This window comes from Phytophthora infestans, genomic scaffold, assembly GCF_000142945.1.
Source record: "Phytophthora infestans T30-4 supercont1.1 genomic scaffold, whole genome shotgun sequence".
Lineage (NCBI taxonomy): Eukaryota > Oomycota > Peronosporomycetes > Peronosporales > Peronosporaceae > Phytophthora > Phytophthora infestans.
Window position 1 is genome coordinate 3,505,432 of NW_003303758.1, and position 23,143 is coordinate 3,528,574.

Below are 23,143 nucleotides of genomic sequence, written 5' to 3' on the forward strand. Positions count from 1 at the left end.
GCCCCCACTTTATGGCTATGGACGCGCTTTTTCTTACGTCGATCATGCGTATTCTGACGTGTCATACCTTGGGTGAGTATAATAGATTCTGTCTGACAGTAAGTGGTTCTCCTGCTTCCCTCGTACGGACACAAGATCCAACAGAAATAGATCAATGGTCTTGTTGTAGTCCCGAATAGAATCCGGTACATTTCTTCAGTCTTTAACCCGAAAATTGTATTGGCTCCGTTCATAGATCCGATCATGCAAGACAATGCCAAAAAAAAGCTCCGTTCATAAGATCCGGTCAGGGCGAAATACGGTCAGTAAAAAAGTCAACCAGCATGAACAGCCAAAACGAAGGATAGAACACAATTTTATTTTGCTAATTACTAGGTAGGACAATTAAATCTTTTACTTGTTGGTCAGTTCCACCAGAACCGTCTGGATGTCGCCATTGTGCTGGGTTAAAAGGTCGCAGCAGAGCTCTTCGTCCAGATCCACGAGGATATCCCGGATCACATCGAGTTCACGGGCCCACTCGCCATCAGTCTCTGCAATGGCCTCCTCAGCAGTGCCAGAAGTGTCGACAATGTCCCATTCGCGGTCATCGTCGTCGCATAGCGTGTCGGTGTCCGACTCATAGGCCGCTTCTCGCACATGTTGCTCACCACCTCCCACCTGGACGAGAGCAGGAGGCTCTTCATCGCTCTCTTCACTGTCACCGGTAATAATATCTGTCTGGGGCGTCGGGGATGAAAAAGATTGGCGTAGATCCACGGTCACCGCCACTTCCGATGATAGCGGTGAGGAGACTGCGACAGATTGGGACTTGACAAAGTCCGTTGGGTCAAACTCGTTGACTGAACCGCTCGACGATCGTCGGCGTTCGATGCCAGCCGCAACGGCTGAGCCAGCTCGTCGGAGGTGGGTGCTTACCCCACTACGAGCGGACAGCAGTAACGTCCGTGTATGCGCAGCAGAGTTACCTAGCGAGTCACGTCCGCGACCAAGCAGCTCGCTGTTGCGGATGTGGTTCATGGCCACGCCGGCTTGGCCAGCGAGACGCCCGAACGAGTCACGGCCCTTCTCCAGCAGCTCGCTATTGCGCAGATGCTCACGCGCCAGGCGGGCGAGCTCCATTACCTTTTGCAGCACAGGTGCGACCACTTTCTCGCGGAATGAGACGCGCTGAAGGACGCAGAAGTGCAGGGTGCGAAGCTTGTCGTCGTTTTCGGGGGTCATCGCCAGCAGCACGTGGCATGCCTCGTCAAACTCGAATGCGTGTGAGAGAGTGACCACGTCACCTTCGTCGTCACGATAGACGAGCGTCCAGCGTAAGTTTGATGATAGACGCGGGAACGTCTCGCGCACCTTGGCCAGCACCAGCTCGTAGCTCAGGTCTTTCTTGGGGTCCACGGCGCGCAGCGGCACCGTCACACGGTGCGTTTCGCCCGAATAGCTCAGCTTCAGCACGACGTTCTCGGTCATGAGTGTGTGTAGATTGGTAGTGAAGAGTGAAGGTAAGCTTCACAGCGCCGATTCAAAAGTGAGCTCTAAGTCCAATGGCCAGCACTGGCAGTGCTCATCATGCACGGATTCGGGTTGGGTGGGACTATGATGCTCACAGAGCCGTGCTGGAATATGCAGCGTAAATGCCTGCGAAAAGACCAAGCGAAGGGATCAAGTTATACAGGGAATTTTAATGAACAGGCTCCAAGAAAAGGAAAATCTATGGAAGGTCGAATTATTGCGGTATGCCGTGACAAAGAACGATGCTTTTTTTCCACAAAGATGGGATTTGACTTGGCCGGGCTTTGGCAACGTATGGCTTCAAGGTGGACCACGCGTTAAGTGCGAAAAACCACTGAAAGGACGCAAGCGCTCTTGGCAAGTTGTCAATGGCAACTGAGACCGAGTGCGAATTTGAAACGCATACTGAAACCGAATGCCATTTGAATAAGGTTGCTGAATTGGGGTATATCTTCGAGAGATGCAGCTGCCAGTGGACCAGGAGACAGCTCGCCGCTCCGTGCTGTATGGAGCTATGCAACAGTACTGCGCTGGCGCTTCAGGCGCCACTGGCGCCTGAAGCGCCGCGCCACTACGTGGCTAGCTATGTCCCTTCCAATGGAACTTCCATCGATGTGGGTACCGCGGCGCTTCGACTTCAAAGATTTACGTCACAGCCATTCGTTCACATGGCAAATGCGATCTTTGGTCAATTATTTTTTTGGAATGCTCGCAGCCGCTGGGACCCAGCGACACATATCTCAAGTCCAAGCTGCAGCGCTGCTGTCGATGGAGGGTATCACGAGTCGTGATTCACGACGCAAACTTCTGGTCTCGTTCCAGCAACCGAAGCAAGTTTAAAAAGAGATCGAGCCTCTGTCAAACGAGTCACGCTGGCCGTGTCCGTTATGTGCGCTGTGTGGACGACGGTACTTCTACTTGCTTCATGATTTCGGTATTATAATAATAGCGTTATTTTACAAACAGTGATCCTGCGGCTGTCCTCAAAGTCGAAAAAAGGAACAAAGCGGTATGGCCCTTTTGGCAGCACGAGAGCCATTTTGTTTTCACGCTGCTGTTGAAGAACTTGAGGCTTGTGACGCTCAAGTCAAATCCCAACCCGTCGCTCCACATGTTCAAACGCGTTACATGTACAGGTACTTCGAAGTGGTCACCCTCTACTGTAGACTCTACATGCACTGGAGCCCGTCATCTATTATAGTGGAGGCTGTGAGCATCGTGAACAATTTCGCAGCTTCAGTAACTTCGGTGCTGTAATGGTGCAAACGTGTGGCTAGCTCGCCATGCTGAGCATTACAGGGCCCGCCCAGTAGTCGATGAGACTGAGCTGTAATTGCAGCGGCCGGATCTGGGACCAATCGGCATTGGTGGTTCAACCGCCGAGAAAAACTACCAAAGCACTGAGTCCATAAGCCACGGACGTGGAGACGCTGGTGGACACTGAAGTAGATTCTGGACAGCGGCTGACACCTGATCGGGGGACTTGCGCAAGATTCAGACCATGCTTTTGGCAAGACCATTCACAAGCTCTTATAAATTATAATCAAATTTTGGTATTAATATGCTGCTTTTGGCAAAACCATTCACAAGCTCTTATAATTTATAATACCAAATTTTGGTATTAATATGCTGCTTTTGTTAATTCAATTTTGATCGAGTCCAGTAAATCGTGTCCGTATCGTCAACGGGATGTCTGTCATAAGTGAATGTACAGTGCACATGTAGTCATCCGCACCTACGAAATTTGCCTCAGCATGGCTCCGTTCAAAATTCTTCTTCATCGGATTTCGTCATGAAAGAGTGTCACGCTGATCGCTCTTGTCCTCGGTGGGTCTTGTCGAGACGGCACTGCACTGATGTCGGAAAATGCTCAGCGACGAGATGCTTCAGGGTTGATACATCGCCTTGCTACCGAATCAGCAACGTATGCATCTGTAATAGCCAGCATTGCTCACCCATCCAGTGCCCCGCAGATAGCATTCCTTCGACAGGTTCATCCGCGCTACCTTTATTTTCAGAGACGGACAAGCAAAGGTATCGACAATGCTTTTTCAACAGCTTCTGTACGGTATTATACTTCGTTCATCTACAGATCGGAGACAACTGACCATATTGTTACCACGACAGCACAACTCAGGACAGCAGCGTTCAAGCTTGAACAGCTTGAACTCGCGGTGGCTGATACGTCCAGCGATCGCAGTAATTCATTGGGCATGTCTGTCCACAAAACAAGCCTTGGCGCTTCTTCATTTGAAGGAGGGGCACCTTTAGCTCCGGTAACAATCTTTGGCATCACCTCGCGGAGGGTCCACTCGCTTACAGAAGAATTTTGCTGGAGTTTAGGCGCTGCACATACTTCAATTGCCAACGGTTGCTTACACTTTACATTTTGGACGCTGGGCTCCAGCACCATAGCTTGCTGAAGATGGATCTATAGAAGACGGCAACATGCAACACTTGATTTAAAGTTATTACATGCAATGTATCTAAGCATTTGTAAGTCGATTCTTCTTGGCTAACCAGTCTGTTTGTCGGCAACGAGTCTCAATCACTTATTCATTTGGTAGAAAAGAAATGTCATGAGGCTCACACAACGATGGCAGCGCGCCTTAACGAACAGGTCCATTACGGCCATGATGACCCGAGGACAGCAATCCCACCTGACAGGTGACCTGTAGCAGCCCACTGTTGCCAAAGCGACACAAGTTCGTGCGCTTAAAGCTCTGGCAAGGTACACTGTACACTGTACATGTACAGCATCTCGGTGTGCACAGTGCACTTTCCTCCCATTGAAGACACTTCCGCGATGAGGCCAAAACGCAGGTGAAGATGCGGTGGCATCTGTTGCCCGTTTTGGAAGTGCTTCCTCCTTACCAGCACCCGCTGTCGCCTCGACGAACGTCTTGCGTCCAGCACTCCGCTGTCCATTTCCACAACCAGCACTGGCTCGGGCGCGGTATCTCACCGACAGGCACACTCGTTTGTCAAACGAGTCTGTGCGTAGCGTGACATAAAGCTGACCGACTGCCCTCTCCGCTGGCATGGTACATGTACAATGAAAATGCGAGTTGATGAACGCGATGGTCCGCCCCACTGGCCACTGCTTGCAGACTATCGGATAACGGCTAATTTTTTTTGGAAGATATCGAGCTGAACTAACGCTCGGTGCGTCACGCGCCTGCGGCTTTTGTCGGCCAACATCTCGTGGATTTTGTTCAGTTGCTGCGCTCAAAACACCGGATTGTTGCTGAACCCTGCCATGCTGAATCGTGTGACGTGTGCTCTGGTCTTCCACACCACGGCTCCACCTGTCCGGAACCTCACCCCGTTGGCGCCGGTGGAGCGCGGCCTTCTGCATCATTCTTCGATCAGCGCCATCCGGACTAAAGCTCATTATCGCTTTTCCGGACGTGAGACCAAGTGAGACTTGCAGCTCATTATCGCTTTTCCGGACGTGAGACCAAGTGAGACTTGCAGCTCATCACTTACCACAGCCAAGCAGCCAAACACATTTACAAACTATGCAGCCCAACGGTACGAGCTTCGATGTGGTAGTAGAGCGACTGAGTAGCTAACTGTGCATAACATTTTATATTTACAGGAAACGGAAGTCCTTCTGGCCCCGACTTTGAGGGGTTCTCGTTGCCCGACGCAGAGCTGGCGTCCAAGATCGAGGCGTATCTGGCCGGCATCACCGTGACGGACCACAACCCAGCTATTCTCTTCAGCTGGGACAACGAAGCACTCGAGGAATTCGTGATGGCGGCCAACGCAGAGGCTGATGGCCACCCGCAATGGTTCTCCCAGCCGCGAGGCAGTATATCGCCCAAGTCCGTCATGAGCGACATCATGAACTACCTCGCGCAGCTTGGTGGTGGCCGCTGCGATCGCGTGCTACTGGCGCCTAACTCGCTCATTCAATACGGGCACTTGCAAGAACGACTCCAATACATGCAGTACGACGAGTTTATGCAGTCGTGCATGGCCAGAGTGACGCCCGGCAGGACACTCGCGCGCACCTTCGCATTGACAACTCCGTCTGTCGAGCGTGCCGTGCCCACTCAATGCCTACCACCCCCGCCTCCAGTCCGACAGCTCTTTGAGTAATTGACAGCCTCTCTTTCGTCCATCTTCAGCGGTTAGTTAGAATTTCGTTTTGCTTGTCGCTTTGCATGTTTGTCTTCCCACCGAACTTCAGCGTCAAAGGGTGTGAGATACTAGTACGCGGCAAAGGAAAGTATCTCTACGGAGGTGCACCGAGCCGGTGTCGTCGGAGTCGTTTCGGACTAGTACTACACAAGTATATTCTTCGCCTGTCCAAGATTTCCAAACTATACAGCTCGGCCAAGGCATACCAGCCAAGCCAACGACGCCAAAGCAAGTCCACCACTCCAGCCATCTCGGCATCATACCAAAGTAAATTAGTGCAACAGGGGCTAATTAAACGTGCCATCTCTACGAGGTTCTCCAATCTTGTTGCCCCACGTCCATTGTATGGAATAGATACGTGAAAAGAAACCGAGAAAGTGGTAGACACGTACGTGGCAGCGCCACCTGGTAGTACTCACGCGATTCCCACTCTACTGAAGTACATCTTATTCATCACACAGTGTCGACAACGAGCAGTGTGGTTCAGTTCGCGTCGCAATAATGGCAGAAGAACTTTGCCGCCAACAAGTACGGCAGATATTAATACCTACTATTTGCAATAGTAGCGCAACTCGACTCGAGTTGCATTGAGGAAGTCTCGAGGTGTCTTCCTCAATGTTTTTGGACTGACTCGGATCAAGTCAGAAAACGGTCATATCTTTGTGTACAACACATCACAATCACAAGGAACGAAAGATGTTGGTGCTGCGGGTGCGTTGCGCAGACGACGGCCGCGAGCTGCTTGTAGAGCGTCATGGACCCGGCGAGCACAGTGTGCGAGTAGTGGAGCTGAAGAGGTTGATCCTCCAGCAACGGCAGCAACTATATCGCAGCGGAGACGCTGCAATTTTTAGCCATCCACCGATTGCGGACCTCGAAGACTGTTTCGTGCTACTTCGAGGACAGATTCTGGCCGATCCAGACGTCGTGGACTTGAACGCATTAAAAGAGTCGGACTTTTTCGTGTTTGCACCAGATTCCCCACTGCCTGGTACTAAACCGAGCTCTAGCAATGAAATGCAAGTAGATTCCCCGACTTTCGATTTATTACGATCTCAGCTGGTGGACATGGGCTTCTCGACAGAGTTGGCAGCTCAAGCGTTGCGACAGAGTGGCAATAATCTTTTGAACGCTGCTGCATTGCTAGCAGAGGGAAAAATGAGCACGGAGTTTGGTCAACACGAATCAATTAATGACGACAACGTCGACTTAATGACGCAACACCCGTCGGTAGCTCCGCTGCGGAGTTTATTGCACGATAAAAATGTGAGGAAGCTGCGAGAAGTGGCTGCAACGGACTCGTTCCAAGCGTTGCTGCTGTTAAAGGAGAGTTTCTCGTCCGAGACGTTGAATCAGCTTAATGAGAACCCGGTGGCGACATTGCGACTGCTTTCTCTTCCTGTTCCGGTATCTTCTTCCATGGCAACAGAGATGAAACCGTTTGGCGACGCTGTCATTGACGTTGATGACCTGAACATGGATACGACAGCCAGTGACTCGAAGGGCGCAGTCGATCGGGTACGAGCAAGTCACGTCGGCGGTTTTGCATCGTGTCTTTATCTTCTAACTAATTCTCTTTTGCGTAGCTTGTCGCGATGGGGTTCGCCCAAGATCTTGTTGAGATTATGTATGAGTCCTGCGGTGGAGATGAGCAGCTCACGGCAAATGCTTTGCTGCAGACGTTGGAATCTTAAATGTGCTATATATCGGAAAGTGGACATTTGTTAAATGCTGGATGGCCAAGAACGACCGTTAAAGAGAACTGGGACAAGCTCTGATACTTTACAGCAGAGAACTATTGGCTGAGTATTCCACGACTCCGGCAATAAAGACTGCATCACGGCTAGTTGACTGGCAGTCGGTTGAGATATAACAACAGCTTAGGAGATGTCGTCACTGCTAAACGACCTCTTCTTGTTCTCATTGTCATGGTGCCGATCAGCACGCAGCAACGACTGGGAAGCTCCATTCGCGTCAAGTTGGACGTATTGTCGGTTCATCGCCAGCACCGCAGCCTTCTTCACCTTTCGGAGCTCTCCTTTCAGCCGCTCCTTCTCCAAGCTACTTGACGCCAGCTCCGATCGTGCTTCTTGGTACTGTGATTTCCAGCGTGAAGTGGCTGCATTTGCTTCGTGGAGACGATCGCTATGCATCTGACATTGTGATTGCAAAGCTTCAAGCTCCAGCGCTAGATCTTCACTCAGTACCTGTCCGTCAACCGCAGCATTGTATTTCTCCTCCAAGCTCACCACAGTGGCCTCAAGATCTTCCAGTCTCATCAGCGTACGCTCAATGCCTTCTGCAGTTTCACCTACACGCGCTAGTAGCTTCACAAGTCCAGCTTCGCGTCGGATTGCGTCCACCAACCTGCTCTTGGTGTAATCGTGTGCGCGCTTCTCTCGATGATACACTCGCCACGCTCGGTACGACGCCCCAAGAGACGTGAGGACGTCTTCGTCGTCGCTTCCAGGCCCGTAGTCGTCTTCTTCTTCAGCCGCAGCAACACCCCAACGAAGCTCCGTTGCACTGTCTCGAGCCAATCTGGATCCTCTAAGTGTCTTAAGTTTATCGCGCTCATGATGCTTCTTCGAAGCGAAGCAGCACACGGCTGATACTGCACTCACCACCTTTCGAGCGACCAACGCCGAGCTAGAGCACGCGTCCTCTAGCATTGAGGTGGCGAGTGTCTTTCTCAAGATTTTTTTTTTATTTTAAAAGCTACGCTGGAGTGGAAAGTGCGTACCAGGAGTCAACGTTCGTAGACACCGCTCAATGAATGTCTGCCATGTCAACTGAATACCGGAAAGTGCAGATTAAAGCACGAAAAGAATGCCAAGAGATACTAAGTACGTAATATCTCGTGGGTACGTGGCGGTAACGAGTGAGCCAGTCCTTTATTCATATTTTTTGATCCGAATATCATGCGCCGTTGTGAAGATGACAGTGCAGCAAAGCAGGCGATCGCTTTTATTACTACGCCCGTACTTCGAAGTATAAAATAGTACGATCAAGTGTCAGTACATGTCGGCAATCAACAAACAGCTATGGGCATTACCTCATGAGGTGAGAGTAGCAATGTGCTACCGACTCGGCAAAGGAATGCTCGGTAGAAATGCGTAGAAGACAAACCAAGCTTTTCAACACTTTGATTATGCTTCGTAAGTGGATCATCTCAGCTTGCCGCAAACTTATCACTTATTTTGAGGTTCGAACAGTCCGAAGTGAGTTCTTTCAAAATACACATTTTAGCTGACTATCCTGCGACTCAGCGATCGTTACTCACTGTACCTCCAACTCCAACCCAGGCTGCATATAGATCTTCAAACGGCTTTTGCTGTGAAGCGTTCATTTTAAGTTCGACAAGAAAGCAGCCAGCTTTACTCGAACAGCCATGGGGCATGAGCTCCGTGTGCTTCCCTTGCGGAAGGCTCTGGTGCTGGTCGTCAACCTCGCATCGACAGTTCTAACGCTGATGGCAGGTTTGCGTGAAAATCCGCTGATCGTCCTGGTCACTGGCCGCTACGATGAAATGCGAGCCCGTTTGATGGAGCGGCGTATCAACTACAACCTCGTTCGAGACGATTTCCTCGACATCGACGTGCTGACCAACTTGACGCGAGTGGGTGAAAGCTATCGGTTCTTTTCTGCGCCAACTCGCAGTCCAGACAACCTCGGAGAGGACCGAAGCACATGTATGCGCGTTAACTCAATCAACGTGACCCACGCTGAAGTGTATTTCGATGATTTCTGGGGCACAGGAGCGCGACGCTCACAATACTTTTTCCACAGTATCTCTGCTCCAAGATGCGACATCATCAACTTCAATCCTGAGTGGTTCACCGAGTGTGTTTACACTAACAACAACTCGACCGACGACTGCCACCGCTACATTTTCGACAACTTTGACGACCTCAGTAAGAAAAGGTTTGTTCAAAACGGTGTTCCAGGAGACTTTGGTCGCCCTGGCATGCCGTTCTTACGCTGCACTGGTCGACCGCCAGCGTCGTTCATGTACATGACGGATTTGATGGTACACCAGGCGTTTTGGGCCGGCGGAAGCTACCACATCCATTTTGAGAGTAGCAAATGTCTCGCTGTACCGAGAATTATCGACTTCGAAACGAATTATGGTCTCTTCCAGACAGAATCGCTGGACCAGCAAGCCGAAGTTAAGGTGGCTCTTGACAACACGGGGTGGTTCACTCTGATCGTTACCTACGCTTATGGTCTTGTCACGTTACTTCTCGTTGCTCGAGGTGTGTTTAACACTTTAGCGAAGCTGAGAATCGTCAATTACGTGCCAGTAAAGTTGCGTTTCGCTGGGGTTCGACGATACTTCAAGTACATTTTTCCTTTCATGAATTTGTCGGTCTGGACATCGGACGATGAGAACTCGATCATTCGATTTAAAGGCAGAGTTATCATGGCGTCCGACGTGTGGATTAACCACTGGCTGTACATGTTGCTGAGTATTTTGGATGCCCTAGTAAGCATTCGCATGACTTACAGTGTCTATGAAATCGGACAGTGGATGCTTTCGATGCATATCACGATGGACAACTTCATTTTCATGGCTTCTGCTATCACACGGATGACGTGGCTCATGTGCTTTCTCCACACGGCGGTCAGACTACTTCTCAAACTGGGAGCGCGGTCTTTGAAAGCCATGAAGATGATTCGTCCCCATCACCAGCACATCCTCGAGTGGTATATCGACGCTAGCACATTGTTTCTTAGCTACAAGGTCTACAGCTTGATGCTTTGTTTCTTATTGTACGTGCTTCTTAAAGTTCGCGGAGGAACATCCTTCATGGTGAACGCCCCGAATCCCAGTCGTGGAATTTTTGGTGGTGCACCATCTCTCGAGAATTTCTGGAACAGCGAGATCATGATCGATTTCGTTGTGTTGCTCTCGCTCATGATGCTCGGAGGCGGTTTCTTCGGCCTCGTCATGTTGGCAACACCTTACAAGCGTGTGGCCAACAACAGACTGCTACATTTGATCCAGAGACGCTATGTTTTCGTTGGTTGGGACCTCGGTGCGGTGATCGACTCTTTGGGTATCGACCCATTTAACGAAAAGCTTTTGAAGGACGACGTTGCCACTACCAGTTGTCCATTCGGGTGTGTCTTACAGCAACTGTACCAGTCAGGACCAAGTGGGCACGTGACAATGGTGGCAGATTATCTCTTCCATGGCAACGGATTTGCCACTCCGCCCGTGGAATTTCACTTTCCAATGCGAAAAGCGGTAACGATGGGGCTATTACGAAGCAATAAATCGGGAACAACGAAAGCGACGAAGGTAAGCGCCGGTGCGAAGTACACGACTTCCGATGCAACAAACAACTTTAGCACTCAAGCGGACCACTTTGACCAGCCAAGTGACGTTGGGGATATGCCGAATACTGAGAACAAAAGTTTGTTCGAGAAGAACTTGCGGCTTTTTGCCGAGACAACGTATGGCCGAATGATCTTGATTGACGAAAATAAGCCCGGCAAATGTGGCAAGAATGCTGCCGGGATGATGGAGTACACGACTACAGACGCGCTCGCTGCGATGAGCATTCTGGATATCAAACACTTGTTGAACGGAACAAAAAATCTAACGATCGGATAAACGACAAGTGACGACTGCGCAGTAAAGTGATGCAACATTAAATGAATCGCTATTTTCATATTAAAATAGTGTTGAACCTCGCAGAACGTCGACGACGACGGCAGGTGCGGAGAATGTGCGGAAGCAGCAAGGGCACCAGTTAGGAAACTACTAGACAAAGAGTCGTACTCTAAAGCAGCTAGGAAACCCACATTGCATATCCAGAAGCATCCAAAGTGGAGCTTTATCTTACATTAAATACATCAGTCCTTACCCCCCCCGTCACTTAGGAAGCATGTTACCGGAATGCACAAGTGCTCTCTAATATCCAATCACTGTGCATTCTAAAAGGAGCCAAAACAGTCCCTTTTGATAAGTCGATCAATCGCGCGATGGCCGATTGCACAATGGCTACAGCAAGGTGGAATAAGCAAAAGGTGCCGTTTCGGCTCCTTTAAACGCGCGTGACTGAGGGTCACTATACTATACAGCGCAAGGCGGACGCGAAAGGGTTAATGATTAAACGTTCGAAACGACAAGCTGTCCATTGTGTTTGCCTGCAAACGTTGCTGGGAAGTTGCAATTCCCGCTTCGGTCTGACACTACTTTGATTGTCACAACCCATTCAAGATTACAGAGCTTCGTTATGTTGGGGTAACGCGGTATAGGTTGCAGAACTTGGGGTCCTAACTGTCAAGAGAAAGTTCCTTGGAGATACGCTGTCGTAAAGACAGTGCTTCAAAACGAGAAGCCTCTGATCCATCCATTCATTCTCCAAAACGAAACGCGGGACCAAGATGCCTCCCCGCCGCGTCACGCGCGCTGAAGCGGAGGCGTTCCTGCGTCGTCTCATGGGGAAGGAAGGCGCAGAACGCGCCGGCCTGCTTGAAGAGCACCGTGCGTATGTCGACGGTACGCGTGACCGCGATGCTGACTTTGGCGACGAAGCTGCGGATGAACCGCTTGTTTCAGCTCCTACGTCAGCAACGACAGGAAGACGGCCTAGGATGACAGTGGCTTCACGCAAGCCTCCTGCTCCAGCTACGTGCCAGAAGAAGGGCGCACTAGTGGAGTATTACAATTGGGTGGCAAGAGCGCCGCGACTGAAAGGGACGGCGCCAGTCACAGCACTGTATGCAGGAAAGCTTGCTGCCGATGATGCTTTTGCTGATGAGGATGGGAGTGACAGCGGAGACAGAGATTACGTGCAAACGGGAGAAGACGAAGGAAATGACGACGCTGAGTTTGACATGGCGACAGCGGCAGAGATCACAACACCGAAGCAGGCGGCGAAAAAGAAAAGACCGGCAAAGGCGCCTGGCAAGGCCAAAGCAAAAGGTACGCGTAAGCGCGCCCAATCCAAGAGCTCAAGAGCTGACAAATCTGCACGGACAACAAGCCCACACGTTGCTGCTGATGAAGAAGCCGTCAGGTGAGGAGATTATGCGTTTTGCGTACGATGTGTTTCTCACACTTCATGTTTGTAATTGTTTGTAGCGATGCGTCTATTGGTGGCGCTTTGCACTATAGCAACACGTCGCCAGCTCCGCCATGCGCAACAAACACAACGCAGGCACATCGTGGACCCATGTCGATATCGAAAGGTGCTTCCTCTGCGCAACAGACTTCACCGCTAACGCCACCTCGATCTTCGGCTTCCAGGTACACTGTCACATGATGGATATCAAGCATGTGCGAGATTTATTTCTGACAGCATGCTGTATTTTACTGTTGATTTTGCAAGGTCACTGAATATGGCTACTGTTATTCACACAACTACAGTTCCCACAACCCCGCCTCCTCTCTATTCCCGTCAAGATTTTCGTCAAGATGATGCCATCTTTGATGGTGGTGCATTGGATTCGGATTACGATGATTCAGACACTGAATCAGCTGAATGGTACGAGGACACGGATAATTTTGGAGCTGATATGGATGATGAGATCCCAAGCGAGAGCGACACGGAGACGAGTGATGAACTGTCACTAGATGCACCCTCAAACTGGCGATTCACCGAGTTCTACACCTGCAGTTTGTGCAGCTTCTACAACAAACCGTCGCGGGGGACAGCGATCTCCACGAAGTAAGGAGGAGGCCGAACGCTGGAAGGACATTATTGACAATTGGCGCATCGTAGAAGGGTCTGATTTGTCTAATCTAATAGATACAAAGTTCGCTACACCTTCTTGAGAGGAACGTCTATTCTGTGAGGACCATTCAAACTAACCGGTTTCATCGCTCAGTTGCAAACCCAGCTACTACAAGTGGGGTCGGCCGAATTTGCAGACACGGTAAGGAAGGTGCTTATTCTGCTGGTTGTTCACATTGCTAACTGCTACTGTATGTGTCCAAAGGTGCACTTACCTAGACCAGTTACACCATTGCATGGCGATGTTCCACCGTCCACCCACCAGCTAAAGATGGACGACGAGTGGGTGGAGGAGAATGGAATTCGAAAGCGGCGTCAACGGCAGTACAAGGTCTGTACTATACGAAAAACAAGCAGTAGACAGCGGCAGGTGACGCGATTGTACTGTCCCGGATGCAGTAAAGGCTCCAAACGGTACGTTGCTATGCTCTATCGCTCTTACTACTGGTATCTAACACGTTTAATGCAGTGCCTACTTGTGTGACAAGGTGCGCCAAGCACATTACCCAAGTAACAACCAGACTTGCTTCTCCATTTGGCACCAACTTTGGCGCAATGGAAGCGAGCGCCCACAGCCGCGCCACGACCGCAGTATCCAGCTGAGAGCCCTACCAAAAAAGCGGACGGGAAGACAAGGGGGTCGTGAAGAGGAGGGGGACTGTGGGGATGAGGAGGAGGCCGCAAGGCTCGGCAATGAGGGAAGTGAGGGTGGTGAAAATTCTGATAGTGGTCAGAAGGAGACAGCGGAAACTGGGGTGACGACGCGGTAGAGAGAGAGAACCAAGAGTAGGAAACAGTGAAGTTGCGTAAGTAATAGCCCAAATGACTTGCTTTTAGCAAATAGATGCAATACGCAAATTTGCTTTCGTAGCCGTTCTGCACGTGACTCCGTCAAAAACGATTCATTCCCAATAAAACAACCATTTGCACATGCACGATGTCGCGTAGGGGATTTACGGAATCTACTCACCATGCTGGATATAAAGCATGTGGGTCCATAATACGTACGATTGCAGGATCTTATACAAATATACAGACACCGGTCTTTTTTTTCCTATACAAAATTTACGTTAAGACTTTTTTTAACATGCTTGATATCAAGCATGTGAAAAATAGTCTGTGCATTCAAGATTTGCCCTCGTAACGGAGGGGTTAATTTTCCATCCTCGTGAGCAAGCTACTATTTCAACAGGTGCTGAGCTCAAGCGTACCCGACAAAACTTCGCAGCAGCAAAGTCCAGCCGTGGGATCCAAGATACCGACGTACACGGACTTAACGTGTCTCCAGACCCGTTCGAGCTGTTCGAAGGGCCGCACTCAGTCTCGAGTGCGTCCGATGCTCACGCAAGGGGCAGTCGGAATTCCGATGCGAGCACCGAGCGACTGGATCGCTCCTCGCAGGGCTGGCAAAGCAACAATCAGATTTTATGGCCAATCAGATGAGACTTGAGATTCAACTGAAGGGTCGCGCCGAAGAGACGCGCACGCCACTCTCCGAGAACTCGTACGACGGGTCCAGCGCTTTCACGGACTTCATCAGAGCAAGCGATCGTCGGATGAGAATAGACACCGATGCCAACGACGGCACCTGCACCTCCGCGCACGTCCCCGCAACACCAGCCGCCGCAACACCTGCGCATGCCGCCCGCCGCCTCCACAGTTGCCGCATAAAGAAGTGCATCGCCGTACGTGGCGTAGCCTGCCGTACCACCGGTGCACTTTAGATTCAAGGTCCCGAAACAGAGAGACCTGGAGTGGTCCGGGTTTCGAAGCTCTCGGGGAAGGAGACATATGCTGGCGTCGGTGCCAAATTTAAGGCGTGAGGGCTGCGGTTCCTTCAGCGACTTGGTGCTGCACAGCAAAAGAGCGGAGGAGACTGGCCGAAGGAGCTCAAGATACTCGCACTCAATGGCAAACTCGAGGGCACAGCGCTAATGTACTTCGAAAAGATGCTGCCCGGTTGGACAGCAGTCTCCAACTCCCTTGAATACGTCATGAACAGCATGTTGGTGCTGTACATGACACCGATTCCGTCGGCTAAGCGCATTGAGCAGATGGCGAAGGAGAAGATATCGTCTAGGTCATGGCCCGAACACTACCAGTACTTAGTGTACGTGGCTGAGCGGTCCGGTAACTCCGAGCAATGCGTCTTGCAGTGCTTATGCAAGTCCGCACCTGCATACCTTCAGAGGGCGATGTTGACGCGTCTCGACTCGCAGCGCACGGATCATCTGCAGCAAGCCGCGGAGCTGGTTTCGTTCGCGATCGAATACCAAGCCAACACAGCAAAGTTAGGCAACGGCAACGGGTGTAGCAAGAGCAATCGCGGTGGCCACGGACGAGGTGGTCGCGTCCATGGAAGTGGCAACGGTGACCAAAACGGACGCGGTGGCGGATTCGTCGCTCGTGTTGGCAGCGGTAAACCACGCACTTGTCATGAATGTGGAGAAGTCGGGAACTTGAAAGCTAACTGCCCGCAGAAGAACAAGGGAGGTGCTGTGGCATCGACCAGGGTCGCGCTGGCTGTGACAACTGAGGCGGCTTCAAGCTCAGACTCGTAGATCATGGACAGCGGATCCAGCGTACACCTTGTGAAGGACCCGAACATCTTGTGCGATCCGGTCGCATGTGACAAGATGTGCAGAGCTGCAAATGGCGGTGAGGTGCACGTCACGAAGGTTGGTACAGTTAAGTTACGCACGATTGTCGACGGCAAGGATGTTGCTATCGACATGTCCGAGGTGTACTACGCGTATAACCTGATGGATAACATCATAAGCTTCGGAAGACTTGAAGACCGTGATGTGTATCTTGAACGACACGACGGCAAGAGCTACGCCGTACGAGAAGAAGATCGCGTACGTGTGCTCGAGATACACAGGCGTAATGGCGTTCTCATGGTAGACATTATGGGTGAGAAGACCACGGAGACACGCGTTCACGTGGTGAATGCTGCAGTTCGCGAAGCCGGAGAAGCACTCGGTGACGCGGTAACTGAAACAACACTGCTAGCGTTTCATAAGAGGTTGAGGCACATTGCGTACGACACCGTGGAGCGCATGGCTGATACCGACGGGTCTGGTATCCTGCTGACGGACAGGACCCGTCCGAACTGCTTGACCTGTGCGCAGGGAAAGCAGAGCAAGAATAACCAGCCCAAGAAGGACACGGGATCCAACGCACCGATAGATATAATTGGTAGAGTCATTGGCAGCGACATCAAAGGGCCGATGACTCCTAACGACCGCCGTGGCAGCCGATATCTGATAAACTTTGTCGACTACTCGACCAACTATGTGCGCGTGTTCTTGGCCAAGAACAAGGTCGAAGCGACGAAGAGGTTTGAACACTTCTTAGTGTATTTCGAAAAAAGATTCAACTGAAGGATCCACGCGCTCCCGACCTATGGTGGTAAGGAGTACGTTAACGCTGACCCATTCTGCAAGGCCACGGGCGTGAGACGCCAGATCAGTGAGGCTAAGAACCAAGCTTACAATATTAAGGCTGAGAGGATGCACAGAACTGTGTTAAACATGATAAGATGCATGCTGTTTGCGAGTGGACTTCCGCTGTACTTTTGGGGCGATGCGGTGGCGTACGCGACGTATGTGTTGAACCGCAGCTTTTGCAGTGCAAATACTAAGCGAAAGTCTCCGTTGGAGATGTTGACCGGTACTGTGCCGAGCTTGTCGGACGTGGTGTCCTTTGATAGTCCGTGCACGGCGTACCGTGACCCAGGAAAGAAGGCATGGAAACCGCGCGCGCAGGTTGAAATGTTTGTCGGTAAGAATGACGAGATCAAGGGGTACAAAATATACTTACCCAATGATAGGATCGTCATCACTACACAGCACATCAAGAACGTCGAGACGTTGTATAATAAGCAGAACGCACAGTTACAAGCGCAGCTGGAGCGCAAGGACCCGGATCTGTGTTGCGCTGTGGAGGAGCGCGAGGAGGCTTCGAGCCGGAAGGGGCCGGCACTACAAGTCGATGTACCAGTACCCGCGAGGTCGGCAAAGAGCCCGAAGTCGAATGGCAAGTCGGAAAGAAGGTCGGCCAGGAAGGCCAAGACCAGACAGAAGAAGAAGGCACCGGTCAAAGATGCTGCAGAGTCGGAAGGAGTTGGGAAAGAACATGTTTCGACCAGCACGGACACGCACAAGATATAGGGGGGGTGAGGGGGGGGGGCAAGCACGTGCCTGTTGCTAGAGCGCATGTTGTGGTCGTCAAGGACCCGAAGAGCTATTACGATGCGATGAAGGATCCGCGCGCTGAGCAGTGGAAGCAAGCGATCCAGGAGGAGATTGAGGCGCTCGAGCAGAACGGTACGTGGGAGATCATCAAGAATCCCAAGGAACGCAAAGCTGCTGCAGAACCAAGTGGGTTTTTAAGCTGAAGACGCATGCGGATGGCACTATTGAGCGCTACAAGGCGAGCTTGGTGGCGCGTGGCGATTAACAGGAGTACGGAGTCGACTACATGTTCACATTCTCTGCAGTACTTGAAATGGCGTCCGGTAAATTGATCTTGGTTGCCGCACGGATCTGAAACGTTCCGGCCAGACACGGGGATGTACCGAGTGCGTACGTGAAGGCCGACAAGAAGACCAACATCAAGATCTTACTGCACATTCCGCTAGGTATGGAGGTCGCGGAGAGCTTGCTAAAGTTACTGGACGTGGGGACTAAGAGAAAGCTCGAGCTTCGCCTCACAAAAGGTCTGTACGGCCTACGGCAATCCGGTCGACGCTGGAATCTATTGTTGCACAGCATCTTGGTGTCACTGGGCTTTCGCCAGTGCTACACGGACAGTTGCATGTATGTGAAGGTCGAGTTGGACGGTACGGCGCTCGTGGGCGTGTATGTGGATGATCTGCTCGTAACGGGCACCAGCGAGAAGGTGAGCAAGTCCTTTAAGGACATGAAGATCGTCAAGCTGAAAGACTTGGGCCGTTTTCAGCTGATAATTTTAACTGTATACATCCAAGTCTGCCTTAAAGTGATTGAATACAGCAACACAATAATATAATACATTGCAATAAAAAAAATACGTCGTATAGGGTTTTTTTCAATCACTGCTTTTTACATATTTTTGAAAAGGGGGTTTGCAATCTTGTTTTCGGTGGCATTGTATATCGTGGGTAGGCATATTTTTCAGCCCCGACCCCCCCCCTGGTTTACGTGCTCTCTCGTGGCTGCATTCTCCTCTGAGGTCCGTGCTGTTCCGTAATTTGCGTGCGTGAAGGCACGACGTGGCGTAAAACCCAATGCACGGTCAAGCTATTTGTTGAAGTAGTAGCTTGCTCACGAGGATGGAAAATAAAGGGCTGGTGTATTTTAATGTAAGTTAAAGCTCCACGTTGGATGCTTCTGGATATGTAATGTTGGTTTCCTAACTGCTTTAGAGTACGACTCTTTGTGAAGTTGACCTAACTGATGCCTCTTGCTGCTTCCGCACATTCTCCGCACCTGCCGTCGTCGTAGACGTTCTGCGAGTTTCAACACTCCTTCCCGGGCTGATCGTGCTTATCCACGAGCATAACAAGCCCACGCAGCTCATCAAGGTGTGGCGCCGGTAGAATCTTGGTCAGGATGTCAGCTCGCATTGTCTTGGACTCGCAGTACGAAATCCGCATCACCGTCTATTTAACAAAAAACTTAGCGAACTTGAGCTTCACGTCGATGTGCTTCGCACGACCTGATGTGTCCTCGCCCTCGATCTGCGCAATCGCAGCTTAGTTGCCGACGTGTAGTACCGACAGTGTACGCGTCTTCAGCCCGATTTCATGACACAACTCGATAATGCCTAGCACCGCAGTCGTTGTCTGTGAAGCGGCCACGAGCTCGGTCTCCATCGTAGACAAGGCCACGCAGTTCTGCTTCTTGCAGATCCACCCGACAACTATGCCCCCCACCATGAGCACACCACCTGTTACCGACTTCCTTTCGGTCTTGTCCGCAGCGTAATCCGCGTCGCTATATGCCTCCACGAGCACGCCATCCTTACCCATCGCGGTCTCGTCGCCGTTCATCGCGAACTTGTAGTACATGGTACCCTTCAGGTATTTGGCGATCGTTTTTGCCAGACGCCAGTCTCCTTCGCGCGGGGCATGCGAGTGTCTGATTGCTCGGTGCACTCAAACGCGATGCCCGGTCTGGGGCATCAAGCAATCCACAGTAAGCTTCCTACCAACGACTGGAACGTCTGCACTGTCGGTCGTCCTGGCGTTCCCGCACCACTATTCGGTAGCAGGTCACCAGCGTCTTCACCGTCGTGCTCACCTCCGATCGGCACGCGCGCAGGCGCAGCCTTATCCAGTTGGAACTTCTCCAACATCTGCTTGATCATCTGCTCCTGGTCGAGCGACCATCCATTCACGTCGTCGTACTGAAACGATATGCCCAAGGACTTTGACACGACTGGATAATGGTTGACGAATCCAACATTGTTGCTGCCGCGGTTCCGGCTTTCAGGTCAGCTTTAACTCGGGCGCATATCGTAGATGGCTTTGAAAACCCCGGTATTTACCCACTAAGTCGTTCTAAAATGATAGATGGAATTATTGGGGATGAACCAGCTACTATTGAAACCTGCGGTAAGCATATCCTCCACAACGACAAAGAAAATTGAGCGCATGGGAGATAATGTAGACAGAGTGCGAGTGGCATCGATGAACGATTGGCTGGTTGAAGAGCGGACACCGACAAAATGACCACGAATGGATTTAAAAAAATGAGTTTGTGAGCAGTGGCTGTTTAATGACAAATGATGAAATTACCAAAATTTGCTGAGAAAGGCCGCTGAAAAGGAAGCAAAACGTGCTGAAAAGGAGCTAAAAGCACAAAAAAGGTGCAAAATGCAAAAAGGGAGCAAAAACGAATCAATAACCTAGTCGCAGCAGCACTAAAGAAGCAAGAGCGAGCGACTGCTGCTCGAGCAAAAGAAGAGAAACGAGTTGCAGCGACTCAAGCCAAGGATGACAAAAGACGTGTCACAGCCGAGGCTAGGGAGGCTAAACGGGAACTAATTCACGTTTTCCGTCGACGGATAAAACAATATCCGTCGATGGAAAACGTAAATTTATCGCTTTAGTGGTAGCGCTAGATAAATAAACAGCACAAACAAACTACATCTTATTTCTTTTCGACAAGCAAACTTTCAGTTTGCTTTTTTTAGTTAACTAAATGTTAATTTACATCGATCAAAAAGTGTCCCATAACTGTGGCAGAGCGGATATTGCCGATGGGAACTCGGTACAGATATTAAATTGCTTGCGAGGAATGCATTACTGTAACAATCTTGCAGGCTGCTTCAACATTCCTACTGCACTGAGGAGTCCCCCAAGAAAACGCAGATGGTACGCCAAGAACGTATAAGAAGACTAATAACAATAAGAACACGATAGGTTTTAGCAGGATTGGCATTTATCACATAGCCTGCAGTGCAGGTTTTGGTTTGAGCAGAAGAATCAGGCCTAGGGTACACTGAAGAGCTACCTATGATTCGTAGCTCGCTACGTTAATTTTGCTAGAGCGGTTCGTGCCCAACAACACTCATTATGAGGATCTTCGGATTGCTTCAGGTATTTAATATTTTATTTCTGTGTCAAAAGTAATGTATTGCAAAGCGGAAAATACTGCAATAACTAACTGCAGTTTTGATCAATTTCAATAAAGCGTTGTACAGTATGAGGATGAACTATTGCAGTGTAAGCTGCAGTGGTATTTTTCAGTAAAAATCGCTGCCAATACATTTTTTTTCTATCACTGGTTAAAAGTAAAAAAAAACTTACCTAACCAAATCGCAAATGCTTGGAACCGGGAGGCTACACGGCCGGCATGGACACAGCGCACGGCACCAGATGTCGCGACTTCGTGCCTTGCCGAAGGTCGAAGAATCTCGCCCGTACGTGGGATTATTTCTGAGGCAATTCGAATGTGAGCTAAAGATCGCTCTGGAGAGCGTCCATAGTGGGGAAGGTATTAGTGTCGAACTTGGCAAGAGCTCATTTCGGGACCTTTCCGGGCAGCCGGGAGTGAAGGGAGTTCACCTTCGCTGAATTTGCGTCCAGTAGCTTCGAGGCGATATTTGACTTTTAATGGAGTATATAGATGGAGTATATAGCTGTTTCTATTCTCACGACTTTATCTTGCGGCTAGTGATGGAGTATATAGCTGTTTCTATTTTCACGACTTTATCTTGCGGCTATTGATACTCGCGTAGTCGCGTCCGTAAGCTTTCATTTCATATAGTTTTGCTGCGAGATACTCTTTGTCGGATGTCAGCGACGTGATGATGGCTTGTACGGACACGTGGAGAGCTTTACCACGCGATACGAGCGAGATGGAGAAAATCAGCGCTCAACGAGAGCATTACGGGCTCTATTGTGAGTCTACGAGCCGCAGGAACGTGGGTACATCGCCCGTAGCCTTCATTATTCATCCACGAAGCGGGGTGGGTTGGGGGGGGGCTTAACACGATCGACCCTGTATTGAATATTTTAATTGGTTAATATCTTATACACGTTGCACCAACCGTTTTCACTCAGTTTCATTCTCATCCGAGCTCAGCAATTTGGGTAAACCTGCAGCACATACATCAATAAAACACGCTTCTGCTTAGAAGTGGCCTTAGGCCAAAGACTCCGTCGTCCTATTGCAAGCTGTCGACAAACAACTAGTAGCTAACTGGTTCGTTACACCTGGTAGTACTTAGTAGTCCTGCCAATGACCAGGTTCGGCATAGGTATTATCTACATACAGACGTCGCCCGAGGTGCTCGTTCCGCTCGACGACGAGGTGTTCCTAAACGAGACTCACGTCATGTATCATGACCCGCGTGCTGAGACGTTGGGCTACCATCGATTCTGAGTTTCATGTGCTCTCCATGTCGCGATACCACTGGCTTCTTGTTGGACATTGGCACCACCAGCAGACGCAGCTCATGGCTGACGCACTCCCATCCAGCGGTATCGCTCGCTTTGCTAGTCAGTATGTTGCCGTCTTCACGAGCTCCAAAATCTATGGGCGTATGAAGAAAAAAAAAACACTCCACTCAAGAAACACAAAGCAATACATTTGACCTCGAAACTTCTGAGATTGCAAATGGGGTAGTACAGCGTCAGATTATACCCCTTAAGCGGGACAGATTTTCTCACTAGTCGCTCCGACATGGCTATTCTGATGAGCTTGCTATAACCCTAGCATCTACAACGAGTTTAACGAGACAAAGCGCAGATTGTGATGAACATCGTTTACAACGCTGTCAGTTCCTTTTACTTGGACAGCAAGAGCCGTAATGATGGAGAATTGACACGCACAGGTATACAGAATTAATACAAGCTCATATATTTGCAGTAGCCACTACACCCTTCACTCTTATTAGTCTGACCCTGACTATTTATAAAGATAAGGTCAGAGCACAATTTTTCGGGATTTCAATTGCCCGTTTTGTGAAAATAGCCGATCCAATTTCAAATCGTGCATACAATAATAATGAGCCCGGCGGGATCTATCTAAAACCGGTCGTTTTGATAGGTATTGGTGAGATTTGTGAAGCTGCTCACGTTTGTGATGTCACTAAATTTCAAAGGCATGACTTATTTCGAAGCACGACTAATTAGCGTGAAGGGTGTGATCAATCAAAAATATCAAACGCGCAGCACACGCACGCATTTCGACATTTGCTGTGTGTCGGTTTGTTGTGTTCATCGAGTCAATCAAACTGCGAAT

General features: G+C 50.2%; 5 protein-coding genes across 5 annotated transcripts; 3 read left to right on the top strand and 2 right to left on the bottom strand.

The window, feature by feature from the left end:
• Positions 1–342: 342 nt before the first annotated feature.
• PITG_00668 (uncharacterized protein) lies at positions 343–1,518 on the bottom strand (the record flags this gene model as incomplete). Its single annotated transcript, XM_002909198.1, has 1 exon — positions 343–1,518. The coding sequence occupies one exon, from the start codon at positions 1,468–1,470 to the stop codon at positions 394–396; it is 1,077 nt and encodes a 358-aa protein (XP_002909244.1).
• Positions 1,519–4,923: 3,405 nt separating this feature from the next.
• On the top strand, positions 4,924–5,619 carry PITG_00669 (uncharacterized protein; the record flags this gene model as incomplete). The annotated part of the gene is made up of 2 exons (XM_002909199.1): positions 4,924–5,046; positions 5,114–5,619. 2 exons carry the CDS (start codon positions 5,034–5,036, stop codon positions 5,617–5,619), a joined length of 519 nt encoding a protein of 172 aa, XP_002909245.1.
• Positions 5,620–6,357: 738 nt separating this feature from the next.
• On the top strand, positions 6,358–7,355 carry PITG_00670 (uncharacterized protein; the record flags this gene model as incomplete). Its single annotated transcript, XM_002909200.1, has 5 exons — positions 6,358–6,433; positions 6,542–6,624; positions 6,721–6,830; positions 6,909–7,062; positions 7,248–7,355. The coding sequence occupies 5 exons, from the start codon at positions 6,358–6,360 to the stop codon at positions 7,353–7,355; spliced, it is 531 nt and encodes a 176-aa protein (XP_002909246.1).
• A 186-nt stretch (positions 7,356–7,541) lies between these two features.
• Positions 7,542–7,940, bottom strand: PITG_00671 (uncharacterized protein; the record flags this gene model as incomplete). The annotated part of the gene is made up of 1 exon (XM_002909201.1): positions 7,542–7,940. The coding sequence occupies one exon, from the start codon at positions 7,938–7,940 to the stop codon at positions 7,542–7,544; it is 399 nt and encodes a 132-aa protein (XP_002909247.1).
• Positions 7,941–9,052: 1,112 nt separating this feature from the next.
• Positions 9,053–11,347, top strand: PITG_00672 (uncharacterized protein; the record flags this gene model as incomplete). The annotated part of the gene is made up of 1 exon (XM_002909202.1): positions 9,053–11,347. The coding sequence occupies one exon, from the start codon at positions 9,053–9,055 to the stop codon at positions 11,279–11,281; it is 2,229 nt and encodes a 742-aa protein (XP_002909248.1).
• Between the last annotated feature and the right edge of the window lie 11,796 nt (positions 11,348–23,143).